This window comes from Platalea leucorodia, assembly GCF_965183815.1.
Source record: "Platalea leucorodia genome assembly, chromosome: 1".
Lineage (NCBI taxonomy): Eukaryota > Metazoa > Chordata > Aves > Pelecaniformes > Threskiornithidae > Platalea > Platalea leucorodia.
This window is the reverse complement of record NC_138823.1, coordinates 28,522,618-28,544,154: the sequence shown is the minus strand read 5'-3', so window position 1 is coordinate 28,544,154 and position 21,537 is coordinate 28,522,618. Positions and strand designations below refer to the sequence as shown.

The 21,537-nt window shown below is 39.0% G+C and overlaps 1 protein-coding gene across 1 annotated transcript; it reads left to right on the top strand.

The window, feature by feature from the left end:
- Window positions 1-125: 125 nt before the first annotated feature.
- On the top strand, window positions 126-21,517 carry RIPK2 (receptor interacting serine/threonine kinase 2). Its single transcript, XM_082307149.1, has 11 exons — window positions 126-352; window positions 3,725-3,878; window positions 5,053-5,208; window positions 8,100-8,257; window positions 11,165-11,214; window positions 11,565-11,726; window positions 14,868-14,953; window positions 15,124-15,213; window positions 15,829-15,934; window positions 19,385-19,561; window positions 20,793-21,517. Exons 1-11 carry the CDS (start codon window positions 165-167, stop codon window positions 21,116-21,118), a joined length of 1,653 nt encoding a protein of 550 aa, XP_082163275.1. The 5' UTR covers window positions 126-164; the 3' UTR covers window positions 21,119-21,517.
- Window positions 21,518-21,537: the final 20 nt, after the last annotated feature.

Sequence of the window (21,537 nt, the reverse complement as noted above, 5' to 3'; positions counted from 1 at the left end):
GCTTTCCGCGGGGAAGGGCAGTCGCTCCTCCGTGGGGCTGAAGGAGGAGCAGGCTGCCGGCGGCCCGGAGAGGAGGCGGGCCCGGGAGCTGGTGGGGAAGAGGCGGGGAAGGAGGGCGAGAGGAGCGGCGCTCTGGGACCCGTCCCCGGCGGCGGAGTGCGAGAATGAGCGGCGGGGACGGGGGAGGCCGGGCGGGCGCCATCAGCTACGCCCTTCCCTCCATCCCCTCCAACAAACTCCCGGACTTGCGTTTTCTCAGCCGTGGCGCTTACGGTACCGTGTCCGCCGCTCGCCACGCTGACTGGAGGGTCCCGGTGGCCCTCAAATGCCTGCAGGGGCCGCTGCTAGACAGGTAACGGGGGTGAGGAGGGGGAGCGCCGGGATGGGGCATCGCGGAGGGGGGCGATGGTCCCCCCGTCACCCGGCAGCCGCGCCGCCCCCATCATCCCCCCCCCGCCCCGGGCCGCCGCCGTGGGGAAGGGCTGAACTGAACCCGCCTTTCCCCTGCACCAGGAGAGGGGTCGCAGGCTCCCTCCTTGCCCGGGCCACTCCGTGGGTACGTCCCGTCGGTGGGTAAAGCGGCCGCGGGTGGTGGAGCCCGGGCTGTGCCGGGCGTGGGGCGAGCGAAGGTGCCGGCGTGGGCTTCTCAGGGCGGGGGATCAGGGTGGGGGTCTTGCTGGGCAGCGCTGCTTTAAATGCAAGGGCAAAGGAGGTCCCACGAAGCCGGATTCAGCTTGAGCCATGAGAAAGCCCGTAGCGGCCGCGGAGCTTCTGCTCTTTCGGGCATTGGAAATGGGTGGTTTCAGTTTCAGCCTGGCAGAGACTAAGCAGGTTGCCTCTTTTGAAGGTTGCACAGTTCAGCTTCTTTCTGGGTCTGTTGGTTGCCAACCGTTTTGCTGAAGTAGCAGTGGGATATTAAAATACAGGGACTACTATAGATTTACTATAGAGTCATCATTTAGAGAGAGAGACAGAGAGACTGTAGAGATTGCTTCTGGGTCCTAGAAGCAGCTTCCCTGAGACAATGTGCGGTTGATTTTTTCTTTTTTTGCCCCAGATCTGAGAGAAGCGAATTTAAAATACTAGGCTTGTAGTCCCCCATGTACAACTGACATTTTCCATTTGCTCTTCAACTTGTAGCAGTTATGGTTCCCCATTTTCCTGGGGCCCAAGTGACAGCATGTTTTTTGCAGGAGCTGTCACTCCATGTAAGGGTGCAGTGGGTAATAATTTTTCATCCATCTCTGCCTCATTGACTCTCTCTAGTGCAAATTTTTTATCCTATCAATGCAAATCTGTCTCTTCTTAGGCTTCTGAAGCCTGCCTGACTGTAAACCTGCCTCTTGTGTCTTACATAGGTGTCTTCAATCTTTACTGCCTCAGGTTTGGTCTAGTATTAGGCATTTAGGCAGAATAGCTTCACTCAAAATAACAAGGCTTCTAGTCTTGTGACCCAAAATGCTAGAATATGAGCTAAATTGTTTTAAGCTGTCTCACCTCTTATTCCCCAGGTGTGTATACACAGGCTTTATCTCTGAAATCTTGCCAGAATGAAATGGAATCTCAGTTATGTTTTTAAGCAGGAATATTGTGTTTTCTGAGAAGTTTATTGTTGGGGTTTCTTTCTTTAATTTAAATCTCTGCTTAAATCTCTGCTAATCAGCAATACAGTGCTTGTCCTCTGAGCTCAGTTGGGAGAAAACAACAAATATTATTTTTAGCCTTGCAAGGATGTAGATTAGTGTGACATCTAACCTGTGAAATTATGATGAAAAGGGCAACTGAGGTAATCAAAACAATTCCACCACCTACCATATATCATGCAAAACTTGGAAATGCTATTAGAAGACCGAAAGCTGTAAGTAATCTGTTCTACCCAAGTCTCTGCAGCAAGTGGTTTGTAAGTTGTATAGTAGGCAACATAAAATGCCATTCTGTAAATGCTGTCAAGAAAAGGGAATAGTTCACGGTGCAGTTAGTTCCTCAAAGAGGAAGCCTGCGCTGTGTGTCCCAGCACTTGGTGTGTAACCAGGCAAACAGCAAAGCCAGGTTGGAAGCTGTTGTGGGCTTGTACTAATTTAGGCATTACTCAATGCCCTTCTGGTATGGAGAAGACAAAGGTGAATTGACTTACAGACACAGGAATAGACCTCGATGTGTTGCAACTTGTTTCCCGGCTACAGCTGAATCCCATGCAGATGTGCCTCACAGTCTGGGAAAACCCCTAGCTTTCTCAAACCTAGTCTTTTCTGGAGAGAGGGAGGAAGGGAGGGAGGTGTGTCTTTTGTCCCATGCTTTTCTTGAAGGCTGCCTTTTTACTTTCATCATTTCCTAGAGCTTCCTGTAATAGAAGCCTTTTTCCATCACATAAATAAGGACTAGCAATTGCCCTTAATTTCACATCCCTCTAAATTCGAAGTTTTCCTGTTGTAAAAGCAGCAGGCTTTAGTTCTTCAGGCTTTCTCTTTTCCCGATATACTCGGAGGGCCTTTTCTTTGTGAGGGCTACATCTACGTGGATGGGTCCAGACTGACATGAGCTCTGCAGTGTGTGCCCTGAGATTGATGGACGCAAGCCGGCTCTCACCCGGGAGCTGTATAGCCACATTAACATGGCGCTGTGCTGAGCAAATCGTGATGGGCATAGCCCTGGCTTCTACGCAGCCGTGCCTCAGCACAGCTGTATTGCTTCTGAATCAGACTGGCTCACATCCAAAGGATCAGTCTTAGATGTGCTGTAAAAGTCCTGTATTTGGATATCCTAGTCACATACTTGTACCTGTACCAGTCTCCGCTGATATAACATCTAAATCTTTTTTCCTTAGAGTTATCCTTCATGGTCCAAGTATGCTCACTGTCAACAAACCCATTTTTTTCCAGAACATTTGCGATATAAGGCATACCAAAAGGTTTCTCATTGTTAAGGGCAGAAGCATAGTCATTCTTAACTAAAAGTTGAGCTTCTCGAATCCACGTGCTGCAACATCTGAATTTGTAAAGATGCATCAAATTCACATTTCTGAGGAGGTTTGATGTCACAGAGAGCATTCACACAGCCAAATTCAGGTGTCCAAACATCATGAGCCTGATCCCTTCCTGCTTCCTGTGCAGCCAGGGAATGTTTTTTCCAGAGGGTGATTCAAGGCAGGGGCCCAATTTGAAGGAAGAATTTATGTGAAAACAAAACATATTTGGTCATTCCTTTTCCTTCAGAAACTGAAGGTGCATTCCTTTAACCCATATTATTTTAGTGCACGTCAATGTCCACTAAATGTAAATGATTGGAGAATTGTGAATATTAAAATTTCCACTCTGTAGGAGATTAATATTGGGCCTCAGTGAAAACTCAGAGTTTGAAGCTGGGCAGTAAAATAGGACAAATGTAGTTGGTAATAACCATTATGGTGATACAGGATGGTGAAAAGTTGGAGTTCTGACTGTATCTTTATTTACTGGAAACATGGATGAAATGTGGGATGGAAACAGAGAGATTTGTGTGGTATAACAAAACTGGGGAAGCTATCTTGTATTTGCATTTGCAGATTCTCATTTGTCTTACAGTATCTTATCAAAATAGCGTAGTAGGAAACAAATGGTGAAAGGTGGTGGCACTGCATATAGCTACATAATTTTTTTAAGAGACTATAGGGAACCTAACATTTGCTTGGAGTTTCCTAGTATTGGTATGGTAACCTTTTTTGTTTGTTTGCTTTCTTTTCTTTAAGTGATAGAAACCACCTTCTGAAAGAAGCAGAGATATTACACAAAGCCAGGTTTAGTTACATTCTGCCAATTTTGGGAATTTGCAACGAGCCTGAATTCCTGGGGATAGTAACAGAATACATGACAAATGGGTCATTAAACCAGCTTTTACATGGGGTAAGTGCACTTACAGTCTTTAAATACAATCCCTGGTTGTTTCAAATAGATTGTGATTTCCATACTTAAGGGAAGCAGTACAGTAAAGTGTATTATTAGTAATATTTCAGATTAAAGGACAGTCATTCTCACTAGTAGTTTTTGGTGCTCAGACAGACGTCCTGTGTCCCAAAAAGACAACCAAACTCAGCAGACTTTAGTTTTATTTCACTTTTCCCTTTAATGTTGTGATCTATAACTGGCTTCATGTTGAATTATTATATACAATAACTTTAAAAATCTCTGTTATTCTCTAATTAGAAGCTGAAATACTTATGTTTATTTCAGCCTGGGTGTCAGAATTATTGCCAATGTAAATATCACACAAGGATGAGGGCTTTTTCCTGAATCTGAATCTTTATTAAAAAATTGAAGATTTTGACTTTAGTTTATATAAGTCAATATTGGTAATCTAAACAGATATGGATATTTCTACCAGATCTTACTCTCAGGAGTAAGTTCTCCTGTGCTGAACTCTCAGCTGCTCCCAGTAGCTTGGTCTGAGCACCCAGTGCTGCTACTGTAAAGCTACTGCAGATGTGTCTCAACAGCACTGCAGTCTTGTGTGTACCTTTACTCAGTACATATCTCATGCCTTAGAGAGCTCAGCTGTTTGTTTTTTGTAAAGGCATTTGTGTCAATGTAACTTTTAAGATTTCAGTTGAGTTTTACAGCCTTTTTCTTGGTGTATTAATATTTATAAAGGTAGTATTTTGTGCTTAGTTTCACGACAGCTTTTTTTTTTCCCCAGTTTCAATTGAAGATATAATTCTTGCCTTCCTTTGTGTAGTACTTATAATCTCTGGGTTGCAAGTTTCATACAGGAGTTCATCTGTAAATCATATTTCCATATGAATGAGTAATATAGTAAATGGCCTACATCATGTATACCAGTCATGAACTATTATGTGAATGCTAGGGAACAGGAGCATAACACTGCATGGTTAACATTATATATTTGTTTTAACAGCTAACAAGTCTTAATGTTCAGATACAATTTTTTAAGGAGTTAATGTATGTTTTAAAAGATTACTGCTTGTCCAAGTCACCTTCTTCTTATTATGGAAGTCTTTGTGTTGTGCTGTTAGATCAGAACAGAGGATTATATTCTGGTTTTGTGGTTTTATTTCGGCAGAAAGATGTATATCCTGACATTCCCTGGTGCCTGAGATTCCGCATGCTTTATGAAATCGCTTTGGGAGTAAACTATTTGCACAACATGAATCCTCCATTGCTGCACCATGACTTGAAAACTCAGAATATTTTGCTGGATGATGAGTTTCATGTCAAGGTAAATTATTTAATTCTTATGTTCATCAGCATCCAGAATGAGTGAAAGTGTTTTAATTATTGTAGAGGAGGAAGAGTGAGGATGTGGCCATACAGAGAGGACATAATTGTATGCCAGATGTTTTCTTCTGTCCTTGCAGACAGAACTTATCGACTTCTTTTGAAAACTCTGCTTTGCTCAAGTGTGGATTTGATCCATCTGAAAAGACCAGAAAGCCAGAATTCGGGCTGTTTGTGCTATAGCAGTAGCTCATACTCAATAGTAGTGACGTTCTCATATGGCAACATTCCAAGGATAGCTACGTCTGGCCCTTTCTGAGGAGAAAGTAGAAAATGTTCCTGTCTGGGATGCTCAGACAAGTTACTTCTGGAAGACAGTAGATCAAATTCAAACGTTAATACCCCATTTGGTATTTGTCATGTAATATGTACATATATGTTCTGTTAGTGTAGTATGAGCACATGTAAAACGTAACTGCGAAATCTGAACATGTTGGAAGATGGTTTTTGTGAAGCTCCTTAGAGCAAGCAAACATACATAGAGAAGTAATATCAGTCTAAAACTTTAATTCTGCCTTTTAAAATATCACTGCCATGATGTAAAAAAGAGACTAAGAGTACTTCTGACAAAATAGTTAGGTGCTTCCATAATTGCAAGAGTTGGGTTTTTTTTTTTTTGTAAAAGATCCTCTGTATTTAAAATTGGTAGACTATACTGTTCAAGTAAATGAGAAATAAGAGATATTTTTTGCATTTAATTTATACTTGAATGGCGAACGCTTCAGTTGTTACCATGAGATGAATCTTTTTGTGCAAAGATCAAAGATCCAGTTCTGATTTCTTCTTTCTCCATTGCAAAGACATTTTTCTTGGCAGCAAGGCACCTTACACAGCTTTGTCTCTGCTCACACCCTCAGCAGGTCATACCTCCTCCCACTCAGTTGTGCTGGTATTGCCATCTCTCGAGCTTCCTGATAAACCTGACTGGGGAACTGGTCCGAGTAATTTTTTTATCCACTCTTTTTTTAATCCCTAACAGCATTGGTGTGGTCTGGTGCTCTGCCTGACCACATCTAAACAGTTGCTTTGCTGGAGCAATAGAAGGGAAGAGTTTAACTCTTGCATACCTGTCCTGCCTCCTGTAAGGAGTGTCTGGAAAACTGTCCTAGGGATTTTTAAGTATGCTTTTGGGGTGAAGCAAGATTCTCTAGATTAGGACAGCTGGCAGGAAATGCAAGGAAGGTTATCATGCATGCCAAATAGAAGAAGTATTGCGTATGTATAAAAGTAGCACCATTCATAGGGTGCTTCTTGCTGTCCCAGATTTACTGAATGAGCAAGATAATGCAACCAGTTACAGTGAGGAAGGCTTGATGAGAGTGAGTTGTAGAGAAAAAAAGATTATTTTTTCACTGTGGATTTTGACTGTATGCTCTTCAGAAAGCTTATTTCTGTTATCTTAGTTGCCACGGTGCTCGCATAGGCATCTTTGTTGAAAATGTTTTTGCTCTTATGCAAATGCTGGACAAGTGGAGAGCTGCTAGCTGGCTGCTTATCTTTCTCCCTTGTATGCCAACACTCTGCAGCTCAGCCAGCAAGCTTATTCTAATGGCTGTTTGTCTCTCTACCCATAACCTAGTCTTACATCTTGCTTCCTGGCTCGTGGATGTCTGGGAATGTAAACTGAAGTCAATTAAGTCTTTATGTAGATGTACTGTAAACTCTATAGGAAGGGACAAGGCCCCAGAGTGCACAGTAAACAAAATATTCAGAAACTTTTTGCAGCACAGAATTTCAGAATTTCAAATTTATTAATTCAAGATTAATATTTCATAGTTTCAGGGGTGAGGTGGAGTGCCCTAAAATTTTTCTGTGAGACTGTTGTGGTTTAACCCCAGCCGGCAACTAAGCACCACACAGCCGCTCGCTCACAACCCCGCAGTGGGACGGGGGAGAGAATCGGAAAGGTAAAAGGGAGAAAACTCATGGGCTGAGATAAACACAGTTTAATAGGTAAAGCCACAGCTGCGCACAGAAGCAAAGTGAAACAAGGAATTCATTCACTACTTCCCATCGGCAGGCAGGTGTTCAGCCATCTCCAGGAAAGCAGGGCTCCGTCACACATAGCAGTTACTTGGGAAGACAAACACCATCACTCCGAACATCCCCCACTTCCTTCTTCTTCCCCCAGCTTTATATTCTGAGCGTTATGTCATATGGTATGGAATAGCCCTTGGGCCAGCCTGGGTCAGCTGTCCTGGCTGTGCCCCCTCCCAGCTTCTTGTGCACCTGGCAGAGCAGGGGAAGCTGAAAAGTCCTTGACCAGTGTGAGCACTAAGCAACAGCTAAAACATCAGTGTGTTATCAACATTATTCTCATCCTGAATCCAAAACACAGCACTATACCAGCTACTAAGAAGAAAATTAACTCTATCCCAGCTGAAACCAAGACAGAGACCAACTGTCTTGGGATATCTGCAAGCTAAGTTACATAGAGCTGTTATGATTTATACTAAATTTGTGCTTTCTTCACAACCAGGGAGTTAGAAGTACTCAATGGTTTTTTGTTTGCTTTTTTTAACCAAAGAAAGCGATTTTCTTCATACAGGACAGATTCCTATAGCAGATTCTTCAGCCATAGAGTATATGAGTCCTTCCTTAAAAGAACAACAGGATAGGGCAGTGCTACAGGGATAGCATGAGTCATGACCTGGGAATGCTTTCCGAACTGGAGCTAGTGTTTCCTGTTGCTAGGACAACCGCGTGCTTTTTGTGCGTCATGTCAAGGACTTTTAGTGACCCGTTCTTTCAGGCATATTTCAGGAATTTCTAACAACGGTCAGCAGATAAATCCAGCTTTTCTTCTCAGAACAACTGATTTGTCCTTTCCAGATTGCAGATTTTGGCATGTCAAAATGGCGTGTCATATCCATGTCGCAATCACGAAGTGAAACCTCTTTGCCAGAAGGAGGGACGATTATCTACATGCCACCTGAAAATTACAATCCCAGTCAGAAAACCCGTGCAAGTGTAAAACACGATATCTACAGGTAACTCATGTTGTTCTCAAGTGGGCTTTGCAATCTGAATTCAAATTTGATTTACTGAACTTAGACTTTAACATATTTTCAGGAATTTCATTATTTTCAGAAGTGTCACAAGTGCATAAGCAAAATGAATGAGGAAAAATAGAATTGAGTGGTAGCTGTATTTGATCACCTGTTTCTTTAGGAAACACTGTGACAAGTGTAATGCTCCAGAAATTAAGCTAGAACTACAGAAACAGACAGAGGAGACTGGTTTCTACAAATGAGTGTACACATAGAGACAATGTAGGGAGGGGAAAAACTGTTCACACCATTATCTCAATGCACATACCCTTATAAGTTGTGCACATCATTTAACATCATTTGCAGAATGTACTGGGGGGAAGAAGAAAACATATTTTTGGAAAGGCGTTAGGAAAAAAACAGGGTAATGGGGTTGGAGGAAGTATTTAGAGAGGTGTCCTTAAGGGATAACTTACTTTATGAAAGCTGAGGTAGATTTGCGTCAGTCAGTTCTGAGTAGAAGTAATAGAATAGGAAGTAGTAGAGTGGTGGCGACCCATATAATAAAACAGCAATTGCTCTTAGGATATTAGAGTTACAATTAGCTAATCTGAAAAGGCTTGGAGAGCTCAAAGATTATTTGAATGATCGTGGAGGGAATTGTCATGTGTAAATGGAGACTGAGGAGGCATGAAGAGGCATATCACTGTGACAAAGTCCATCTCTCTTTTGCACTCTACCACCTTTACCTTCAGCTATTTTTAACAGGGTTGTATTTTGGTGAGAGATGAATCAGTCTCAGAGAGTCTTACTGACTTCCAGGGAGACCACTATTTCTCTCAATTATCCCTTACCCTTAAGGGGCACACGAAGTTCCTTGACATTCCTGTCCAAAGAATAGAGATGGTAACATACCTGCTTTCCTCACCCTTTGATGAGAAAATCTGGACTAGGAAGACATTGAAAAGGAATAATGGTATATTATGGGGAAAGAAGTAGCAGAGTGACATTATCCCCTCTGGCTTCTGATTTTAGGGGATTTGAAAGTGTGGCTGGTGGCTTACTGAGTGAGTAGAGATGAGGAAGACAAATGTTTGTTAGAAAGAAAAAAAAACTGTGCAGAGGAATAAAAACCAAATTGGAGAAAATAAGAGAGAAAAGATCAGCAGAGGAGCTTAGAAAACTGATAAATTAGGAAGGAAAGAGATTATGTTGTTGAGATATTGAAGCTAATTTGTGAGGAAGGATCTTTCTTAAAGAAACAAATCATTTAAACAACACTCAAGCAGCATTAACTTTTACAAGAGGAACAATTTGCCACGCCAGAAAAATCGGCCTGCATGAATTTCTCAGGAATGCATCAAAAGCAGGCTTTCTAACAGGGAGGACTGCTTTTATTAAAAGTTACTTGAATAAATTTTATCATTGATGAATGCTAAAATGTGAACAGAATAAGTAGTTAGGAAAGCTCAATTTATATGATTGATTTTAAGCATCAGTTACTTTATTCTTACTTAATTTTTTTGATTCTTCCTCATTGGTATCTGTTAGATGATATAATGCTTAGAGGCAGTTAAATGTAACCTGTGTGCAAAATTTGGTACTTCTTAGTGATGTAGGAAAATACTGTCTTTGTGTACAGTTATTTGAATACTTGAGCAAACATTTATTCTGATAAGGTTAATTCTTCTTTAGCAAAAAAATAATTCTTTGCATAGTTTCATTTTTATTGCTTCAGTGGAAATTAGATTTCAGGGGGTTTTTAAGTAACATTTTAAAAACTTTTCAATCCATTTTTAAATTTATTTACTGAAAAAATAAAGGGGTAGAGGTAAGTTTATAAGGATATGTTTGACATTGGAAATTAGGTTCTTACGCAGTGAAATATTCTTGCTTTCTCATTTTAGGTTTAGAGCTACTATATTTATTCCTCACACCAAATTCCTATTCTTAAATAGGAAAACCCAATTTGCGGTTTTTACATTATTTTGTTTTCTTTTATTTGCTTTAACTGCATTGATTATTTTTTTATAAATTAAGTGAATGCTTCATTTAAATGAAATAATCTAAACCAAATTAAATTACAAACTTGTTTAAAGTTACCTCTTTTTTAATATATCCTGATGATTGAAGAGAGTGACTAGTCTACTAAAGATGGAGCAGATTTGTATTCACTGAGCCACTTCCCTTCGTGTTGATGTGAATGGAAAAAAATTTCACCAGGTTGAGTAAGCAGATGTGTGTTCAGTCTGCTGGATGTAGTTCAGGATGGTCTTCCTGAGAGTTTCTTTCATAAAATGAATCTTGTGTGTAAAAATGACATCTCTCCCTATAAGAAAAGATTGCATATGTTGAAAGTATGTATGTCCGGGGGGGAAGCTGGAGCATACTTCCCAGATGCAAGTCTGTACTTTACCCGACTCTGACTTTGCGTTGAGATAGAGGTGTGGGTGAACACCGTCCTCCCTGCTAGCACCCTGCTTCCCATGGGAATGTCAGAGAGTGTCGAGCCAGACTGGGGAGATGCCTCAGTGTTGCAGTTAGGACAGAGCAGTTAGGACTCTGGGGCTCACTTTAATTAGCGTACTGAGATTTAAACTACATGTATGTAATTCACAGTGTATAAGTAAAGCAGAGCTAATACAGATTTGGAACAGGAGTTGATAGGCCATGTACCTTTTCTGTGTTTAATATTATTAACTAGTTCTAGTTGAAGTCACTTGTTAAAATTCCTGCTAGTGTTCATATGTTCAGGTGATCGTTGTAGTTAGCTATAGTCAGTCCCATGTGTGCATGTGGGATCATTTTAGCGAAATGTTTTTAATAAAATGTAAAGCTGAACGCATTGTGTTATTAAGTGTTGGTAACCTAAAATAACATCTTCCATACTTTTTATACTTTAAACAGTTATGCAATTATTATGTGGGAAGTGATGTCAAGGAAACAGCCATTTGAAGGTAAGGCCATGTCTTCCTTTAATTTATTTTTCCAGCCTTACGTAAGGCTAAAGCTGAGACCTGGGTACCTGGGGACTTCATTTTAGGGGTTACTTTTTAATAATTCAACTTGTAAGCTTGTTGAAGAACACTTTGAGTTACTTTTCAAATTAGACTCTTTTTCTATATTTTTTTTTTTTAAATTACAGTGTTGTTTGATAAATTAAAAATCCATTTTTCTGTAAAAAAAGAAATTTAATCTTATTTTGGTGAACTATAAACACTATGTCTGCAAACTAAATTATTCCTCCTATAGTAAGCTATTTATATTGCATATATTTCTAATGAATGCACGATGTCTATTTTGACAGAAGTTATAAACCCCTTGCAGATAATGTATAGTGTGTCACAAGGACAGCGACTAGACTTAAGTGAAGAAAGTTTATCAATGGACATTCCTCATCGAGTGCTTATCATAAGACTGATAGGAAGTGGATGGGCACAAAACCCAGATGAAAGACCATCGTTCTTAAGTGAGTTTACCTTGCATAATGAGAAAAGATTTTTTAAATTGCCAGATTTCTGTTGAACATGGTACTTACAGAGCAAGGTTATAGTCGCAAAAGGGAAATGGTAAAGATGTCAAGAGATACGTGTGCTCAGTCTTGTTGCATATAATAAGGTGCTTGCCTGCTTCCGCCATGTCTGTAAACAAACTTTTATGAATGCAACTATGTGTGTGCCATAAAACCAAGTTGTTAGTTGGAGTCTTTTGCATTTTCCATCTCTAATTTACCTGTAAAAAAGCAGCATGTTTTGTTTAACTACTTGCACTTGGATTTTTTTGTTTATTGTTGAAGGGAAGTGAAGTGTATAATGACTACTGTGGGATTTATGAGCAAGCTGGCAAACACACCAACAAATCATTGCACATCAGATAAGCTATAGTGACTTCACCTTGTGTTTGCATCTCAGTATAAATCTTTTTCACTGAAACTTTCTTTGACTGTTCCACCTCCCAGATTGAACAGGAACTGGTTGAACCTACACACTTAACTTTCTCTTTCTATCTGTCCTTTGTTCAGCTTTTTGTCTATGAGACCAAATATAGATACTTTCAGCCTTTTTACAGTGGATTACAGAATTTAGAGAATAAGACTGAAGTGTGAGCTTCTAGACATGAGAGTGGCATAATGTGAACTGGAAAAGTTTTGTTTTGATTTTTGCAAACCTGTGTTTGTCGCACTTAACCGACATACTTGGTGTGTGTTGAGTCCAAGTTTATCCCCCATAACAATTTCTCCTTAACATGATTAATTTTGTGGTGACTCTTGGCTCTCATTTGGCCGTTGTGTAAAGGTAATTCCATCAAAATTAGCAGAAAGTTATTACCTGTTTTCAGCTGCAAAATTTGCCCTTGCGAGTGTTGCTGTGGTCACATATGTCAGTGTGGTGAAGCCAACAGTGGTTCCTGCAGCTGCCTCATTGTGCTTGTTTAATTTGAGTGTGCTTTAAAAACTTCCTTCCTACACCTTTAGAAAACATGATCCTAATTCTGTAGGGAAAGCTGAATCACCTTGGCAAAAATGTAGAATAAGAGAGTTACCGAAAGTATTAAAATGTAGAACAGTACAAAGAGCTCTGGCTTAAACAATTCTACATTTTAAGTTTCTCACTGGTTAGGTTGAGGATGCAATGACTCAAACCTGAAACACTAGTTTTTTTTTCTGGTGGGTTTTGGTTTTAGGTTTTTTTTTTTTTTAATATTACAAGAAGAGAGGTCCGCAATCTTAATGTTTCATTTGTAGCTTCTGTGAACAGAATTCTGTTTATTATTTTGAGAACCTTTATAGGCATACTTCCTTTGAGCTGAAAGTTGCTGTTCAGATAGCTTAGAAAGAAATGTTCATAACTTCATTTTTTTGGATCAGTTTGGCAGAGGACAAAATGAGGACACCCAAAGACATACAGCATCTTCATGTTCAATTTACAGTCCAAAATGAATTACATGACCTTTTTTGAGGCATTCTTATTTTTGCATTAGGAACATTTTGAAATGTCAGGTTATTTTGGCATCAGTCTGGTTTGTATGATTGTAAATTGTGGATTTTTTTTTCCAAGCAAGGAAATGTATCTATTTATAATATTTTTTAAATCAAAAAGAATAGACACATCATGATATTTCCTTATGTATTCTTATTTTCCTATGTCAATTAACCAAAACAAAATAGCATTCAAAGTCTATGGTCATGCTGAAGGGATAATTACCTGAGATACGAACTAAAGTGTGAGCTAACTTGGGTTCTGTTATTAGAGCCGTGTCTGTAGTAAGATGGTCTTTGAATAAAACATGCATTGCTTTTTCCCCTACTTTACTATCATAAAAAGAAAGAGGAAGTTGCAAAACTGTTGCAAAATTAAGGGAAGTAAAGCTCACTGATTGGGAAATTTTGCAATTACCATAGCACGGAGTGGGGGGAAACCAAAACACCCAAACCTCCTTTTTGTTAAATAAACTCTAAATAGAAAAGCTCGGTTAACCTGTCTGTTCCCCTTATAAAGAAAGAATTAAGACTACTTATCACCAAGTTTCTACATGTACTTGGAATGTGTACCTACAATTTAATTATAATCAAGAAAAATTAACAGTGCTAGTATTTCAGTGTGCAAAATGGAATGCCAAACCTGTAAAACTCTGGTTTAGCTGATGCAAGAAAATAAGAATCCCAATATTGAATGTTTGTCTTGAAAATGCTAGTGGAAAAAAGTTAATATGGGAGAACTGTGATAAAATTATAGTAAAAAATAAAAAAATATGTTAATAAGGATGCAGTGTCATGGATTGCTAGTACAGTAAATGGGTCTTGCTGAATGACTGGAGTCCATAGAAATGCAGTACAATTGTGATATGCCATCATCCTTTCCTGAGGTTTTGTTGTACTTGTGCACAGTTTCAAAGAGACATTTTTATAATATAGTCATCCCAAAATTTGAAATACTTAGTTTTGTAAACCTTTCAGTATTGGAAAGCAAGGGAGCATAGCACAGGTTGTCACTTGCTTACTGGATTGTTGTGTGTCTCCCTATGTGATCAGATTATTTTAGCTTCTTTGACTCGCTGCCTTTGGTGAGCATGAGGACACTATCATTTGGATTCACTGGATGTGATAGGTCAGTGCCTTGACTACCACCATCTTCTCTGGCCCTGCTGCAGAGCATCTATTGTGGATTTTGCTGTGGTGGGGGGTTGTTTGTTTATTTTTCTCATATAAATCTTTAACACCTCTGCTGGAGTGGGAAGACAGCGACCCACTCTGAGGTCTTGTGCTGTTTGGTCCCTTTTAGCAAACCAGGCTTGTTGGGTCTATCTTGAAATATAGCAAACCCACCAATCTATCCATTCCAGGAATGCAAGACTTGTGGTCAGGCACAGTCCTGGATCTCTTTTGATACAGAGTGCTGAGGTGGCCAGATCAGGACAGGGTTTGCTTTGGTGGTGTGAAACTGTTGTGTTTGTAACAGGTGAAAGCAAGAAACTTCTGTTGAGCAGCGTAAGTAGTTTGATATGTGTTAATAAACAAATTACTTTTTTAAATGTAAGGCAGTAGCTTCAGCAAAATTAAAACTTAATTTCCACCTTAAATCCTTCAGCAAAGTACTCTTTCTTTGTTTAGAATGCTTAATAGACCTTGAGCCAGTCCTGCGCACATTTGATGAAATAGCTATGCTGGAAGCAGTAATTCTGTTAAAGAGATCAAAGGTAAGTGGCTTTTGTTACAGTCATGAGTTGGTCAAATAAGTTGGTAACTTTTACTTGCTAAAAGAAATCTCATTTAACTAATCTTGTATCTGGCTGAAGCATGTGTTGGTACGGAGCTGTCATCTTGTCTTATAGCAGAAATTTAATACAGATAAATATGTCTCTTCCAGTCACTATATGAATCACGATGTATTTACAAAAGTGGAAAGAAAGCAGATGTGGAGCAGATATCTCTAAATATACCTCTGAATCCCCAAGAGGTAAATATTTACATATTGCATTTTGTATGTCGGCATCATTAAAGATCCTGAAAGCTTTAAAGGGGAGTTAACTAGTAAGGGGGAACTGTTCTGCAGTTTACTTTTCTATGCAGTCAGGAAAGGCGTAAAATGCATTAGTTGAGCCGGGGTGTAACAAATGCATAGCCATATAGGTGAAGATAGTAAAGGGTGGGTAAGCAGAAATAAGAAGGGCATGTTTGGTATATCCTCTAGGTGTGGGAAAGCCAGTCCCTCAAGGAGGAATGCAGCACACAGTGTCTACAACTTCTAAGAGACTGTCTTCTGCTCCCTTACACCTCTAGGGAGCTTGCTTATATAGGGTCATAGAGATTTGCTTTTACATTTTGATTCTTAATGCTTCTTCTTTTGATTCTTACTAATAATTAAACTTACATACAAAATTGCTGTCAGCTTTGGAAAAACACAAGTATTAGGTTTACATAGATTTATTCTGTTTTACTGCATTTTAATCTTGCTGTCTATTGAGCATTTAGATAGTAGGGAAAAGACAGTGATGGGAAAGTACTCTGTAAATCATTGCAACTTTGTATTTATTTAATGTGCATTTTCATTATACAACTGGAATCATTTCAGGAAACATATTCTGGCTCCATACAATGTGATGCACTTCCCCTTCGGAGCATCTCTCCAGATATATCAAGACTCAAGTCTATTCCCGCATGTAATATCCTCTCATCAGGTAGAGATAATAATGACTTCATATAAATTTAAGTTGCCGTCACAACCTTACACTCCCACTGTAACATTGCATTTGCATAGTAGATAGTTGGATCTCTGTGTATGTCAGAAAAGAGATGTGTTTTGTAAACTTAGTGCTCTGGGTAAAAAAATAGAGTATTTTAGTTCTGATTTTCTGTTCCTGTCACTTGAGAAATCCCCAAGCTCACAGCTTCAGTTTTCCTGTTCAGGGTCGCGAGTGCAGAGATAGCATTTACTTGTCCCTCCAGACTCTTGGCAGTTTAGTTAATCATTTGTGAACTACTTCTAAAGATAAAAAGGCTAAACATTTTGAGGCATTCCTAAAGCTGAGTAAACTGAAAGTTTCTAATGCAGCCTAACCTCTCGATCATTTTTGATTCAATAAATAAGACGGCTTTAATAAATAGATTGCCTTGCAAAAGTATCTGCAAAACTATCTGTAGCTGTCACCTTTTCTGAATAAAAGTTGGCAAAATTCCCAGACAAAACTCAATTTTGAGATTTTGCTGACATCAGAAGCCAGAAAAATGCGATGGGACCCAGGTGGAATAGCAATACATTGTGAAACTAAAACTGCACTTGAGCTTCTTCTGTTGAAAGAATGCAAACACATATTTCCAAATAATGGAGCATGCTTTGGTGTGAAAGCAGGCAAGACGATTGGCTTCACTGATATAAAGTAGGGCATTAAAAAGTGTGCTGAGGTGCTGCAAAACTGGAGATATTCTGGAAGAGGTAGGAGGGCACAGGCAGTTTCTTTTCCAGCTCCTGTTTGAATACATCCACAATTTTGGGCTTGTACTCAATGTACTAGAAAGATACAAATACAGCAGGAATTCCAGGGAAAATAAATTACAGGAGGCTTAAGGAATTTTAGTTACTGGGGAAAATGGCAAAAAGCAAATGTAGTGTAGTTTGGCTGTACCTCAACCCAAGCATTTATCTATACACATAAGATAAAGGTCTTGAAGATGAAGAACAACTTGTGGTTACCAAGCTTAATAGGAATGTTGTGATGAATTTTAGAAAATGGAATATTAGACTGAAGATGAGCATGGACTATAAGTGTAATCAGATAAGATAATGATAAATGTCAGCCCGTCTTGCTGCTGGTTCCTGTTAAAAATTATCATATCTGCCTGTGGAGGTCATTGATGAGATTGTGGTCGTACTATTAATCTGATTGATCAGTTGGTGGTCCTTTACAGAGTCACTGCTTAGACTTTGTTGCGTGTATGTATAGATACTGTAAAGCCTGTGAAAATAGTGTCTACAAAACTGTACTACAGCAGAAGCGTTTGTTATTACTTTGCCAATATCTGCATCGGGTAGTTTTATAATGGAAAGCAAGATTGACATTCTTCTTACTTTGCCAAAATTAGGTGCAATTGTTTCAGGTGAAAATCTGTTCCCAGGTAACTGTTGGCAAGAGATGAGTTTGGCATGGCACCAAGGCAGAAGTTAACGACTATAGATTTTAGTTGAGTTGTTTCTTCCACCAATACAATTAGAAGATTTTTTTCATAAACTTGCTCTTTCACAGTTAGGAGCCGTGTTCTAACTTTCAGGCTCTTTAATTTTTCTTCCCTAGCCAGCTTATACACACACTTATTCTTGGGCATTGCTTTAAGCTTTTCCTTCTTTTCCCATTCTATTTCTGATATAGAGAGTAGTCCTTTAATACACTTTGTTTTGCTAGACAAACAGGATATGCTCTTTTGAAGTCCATTTGTAAAATAAGCTTCTTCATTCTCCTGGTATCCTACTAGTCCTCCTTGTGAATGTTCTAACTTAAGTCATTGAACTAAGGCTACCAGACATCTGTACTTAGTATTATGAAAGAGGCGTGACAAATGTTTTCTGTCTGAAAAAAAATGTTTACTTAATATACTTTAGAATTTTATTTTTCCTTTCTCACAAGATCCTTTGTTACAGAATAGTCTGCTTAGGGTTTTTTTTCCCCGTCATCTCAATTCCAAATCATTAGCCCCGGCTTGAAGCAGAAAGTCTAGATTTCATATTTTTGCTACTGAATTTCCATTTCTATTACTCCAGTCTTCTAGGTCAACTAGGTTCTTTCTGAATAACCTGGGTCAACGCATTCTTTCTGAATAACATCTGAATAACACACAAATTTCATTAGCATGTTTCTATTTTTTATGCTATGGTCACTGGTCAAGGTCATTCTCATACTACTACAATCCCAATAGTTTTGTCTCTCATGTTATTAAAGGTCTGTGTGTGCCTAGAGGTCTATAACAATATATCCCAGCAGAGCTGTTTAAAATCCTTTTCTAAAATGATCTTTCACTCACACTGGTTGTGTCCTAATCCTTTCTCATTCATGCAGTAGATAACATCTGCTGCTTCATGCTACATAGCTCTGCCCAGCTTACTTTCTCTCTCTTTAATGAAATGAAATGCTAGTTACTATGAGTACTAGTCCACCATTTTTTAAATAATGAGAATGTAATTTCTTTCACATTTTCCTATTCCTGCTCCTTGTACTTATAGCCATATTCTTCCACAGGTCAACACTCTGATCTAGGAATACACCTTCAAATACCCCCATTGGATGGGTATCTATAAATCCTTCGCTGTCCAGGGGGCTACCTGTTCTTATTATATCTTTAAATGTTCATCTGAATTCTTACATCTGCATCTCTGGTTCTTATTTAGCATCTCTGAAGCTCTTTATCAAGTGGCACCACGAAAGTCTGTATTGAAAACTGTACACAGAATTAGTCATATGCCCTGTAATTGGTTTCTCATCAGCTATTTGTCATCTCTTCTTTGAGTCATTCCTGCTGCTGGTTTCATATCCTTTATCTTTTTCTGCCATAAAAAATCCTAAAAATAGAATCTATTAAGCTTTCCACTGATAAGCCCCCTTTTTTCCCCCTTTCTTTGCAAATGTTTACAGGAAGCTTTCTTGAAGTCATATGCTATTTTGACGGACTACCAAAAGCTTCCATTGGCTTCCCACTGAATGTCACCATAGGTCATGTTCTTTCCCTCCACCTGAATCTTTCTTTCAATCTTTCCACCTTTATTACGCTGCCAAACTTCATCAAAATAAATTAGTCAGCTTTCATGCTGAGTCCTAGCTACCTCTCCAAACACTTGAAGGAGTTATTTTGTTCTTCCAGTCCCTACAAAAATTTTCTGTCAAACAGAGCTTTTTTAAAGTTCACATCCACCTGAGTTATTCTCTCAATGTTCTTTTAAAAGAAAACAAGACCCTGGTAAAAGATAAGGGACATAAATGTACTCAGAACCTGAGTGTAAGGAATAATGTGTTGTATTTGCAGTGAATTTAGGTTGTTTATGACTTGGTTTATGGAATTGTTCTAAATAGTCTAAAATAGTCTCTGATGGCTGTATTTTATTTGAACATAGAAGTAATACAGCTCGCTTTTTTTTTTTTAAGATGGAAATTCTGGGGGTCACTCTCTCAGCAGTCAGAGCACGGATGAAAATATCTCTGTAACTCAGGGTGCCAAACTTCTTGTGCATCCATACAGTTATTGTCCCTCACCTAACAAGAGTATTTCAGATGCCTCAAATTCTGCACCATGTATGCTGCGGTCATCACCAATTCCTTCAGGTACAGCAAACACTGATTTCATTCCAAGACCCACAATAAGTGTCCTAATATCAAATATATGTGTGTATGAAATGGAAACTGTAACTGTTGTTCACCTGTAAAATGAAAACAAAGCATTCTACAAATTAAGAATGCAAGTAATTCTGTCCTTGTAGCCTTATATTATAAAGTAAGTAAAACCAATGTAAAATGTGACCTAGTGCATGTACCTGTAGCTCCTAGCTTTTTGGTCTCCTTTTAAGCAAACTTAATTCCTGCTGCCTTGGGTCAACTTTATCCCATTCTCTTTGCTCATATTATTTCTCCTTTCTCCTACTGCTGTAGCAGTGCTGCAATCCAGCAGAACAGGAACAAAAGTTAGCTCGAGCTTAACTCATCTTGTTGCCTGTCACTTCTCCTCACTTCTTAGGCTTGTCAGTCTTCTTCCTAGTAATGGTGGGGCAAAGAGAAGCAGCAGCTGTGTCAGCATCTAACCTTTAATGATCTTCTGTGTTAGCTGAGAGCCCACTGCATGATATTCCTAAGCATCAAATAATTGTTAAAAGTGTGCTTCCAAAAATATGATAACAAAAAGAAAGATTAATGCATGATGAATTATTCAAAGATTTTTTTTTTACGGGCCACACAATAACATGCAACTTTATAAAGATCTGCTGTATCATCCCTCTTCTGGAAATATGAGAATCGGTACCTTTTCACTGTATGAATCGTCAGCTTGAGGAAAATATGCAGGAAACTACAGGGATGTTTTCAGTAAACTTCAATAAAAATCCCACTGGAAAGTGAAGTTACCACCTCTCTCTTTTTAGTACCAGGTGAGGTTGAACACTGGAACAGGCTGCCCACAGAGGCTGTAGAATCCCATCACTTGGAGATGCTCAAAATTCAGCTGGACAAGGCCCTGAGCAACCTGAGTTATCCCTGAAGTTGGCCCAGCTCTGAGCAGGCCATTAGACCAGATGAGACCTCCTTGAGGGCTGCTTCCAACCTAAATTATTCCATGATTCAGATAAAATAAATACTCTAACCACCAAATCTGACAAATGGGTACATTTTAAATGTGGAATAAAATAGTGAAATGTTAAAAGCATGTTTAGTTGTCTAGTGTATTTCTGACCAAAACTGAGTTTTAAACAGCTCTTTCCCAGCTTGTTCTTTGTTCTATGGCACTGTTTATTGACAGATAGTTACAATGCTAATTTTTTTTTTTTTTAATCCTCTCCAATCTCAGATTTTGTTTTGGAAACCGTACAACAGAATGTAGCTCATCAATGGATCCAAAGTAAAAGAGAAGAAATTATTGATCAGATGACTGAAGCATGTTTGAATCAGTCACTGGATGCTCTTCTGTCAAGATTTTTACTCATGAAAGAAGACTATGAACTCATAAGCACCAAACCTACAAGGACATCAAAAGTCCGACAACTTCTTGATACCTCAGATAGCCAAGGAGAGGAATTTGCCAGAATTATAATACAAAAGTTGAAAGATAACAAACAACTAGGACTTCAACCTTATCCAGACACTGCATCTAATTCTCTAAGACAGCATCTTTAAATTTATTCTTTCTGTATGAAGCCATGTGAATATTTCTTACAACCGGATTCTTGTTTCTATATAGTAGTTTTATATATGTACTGCTTTGTCTTTACTGTGCCTTTGCAGAGTCTCAGAAATGACACTGTGTTCATCTAGACTGCATTTGGTGAGTTACAAATTAATCAGTTGGAGTGCAGTCATAAAGCCAAACACTTGACACTTACTGACTGAATTCATACAAGTATTTTGTTTATACATGACAAAGAAAAAACATTAAATGTTCCCTGTTTTACGTATTTTCCTTTTATACATATCCTTTCCTTTCACCTCACAGGACTGAGGCAACCCATCTCAACTTGGCATATTGGTTTTTCTCCCTCAGTCTGGTCATTCCCATAGAGGGAGAAAAAAATCTAGGTGCTCTATTTCGGGGCTTG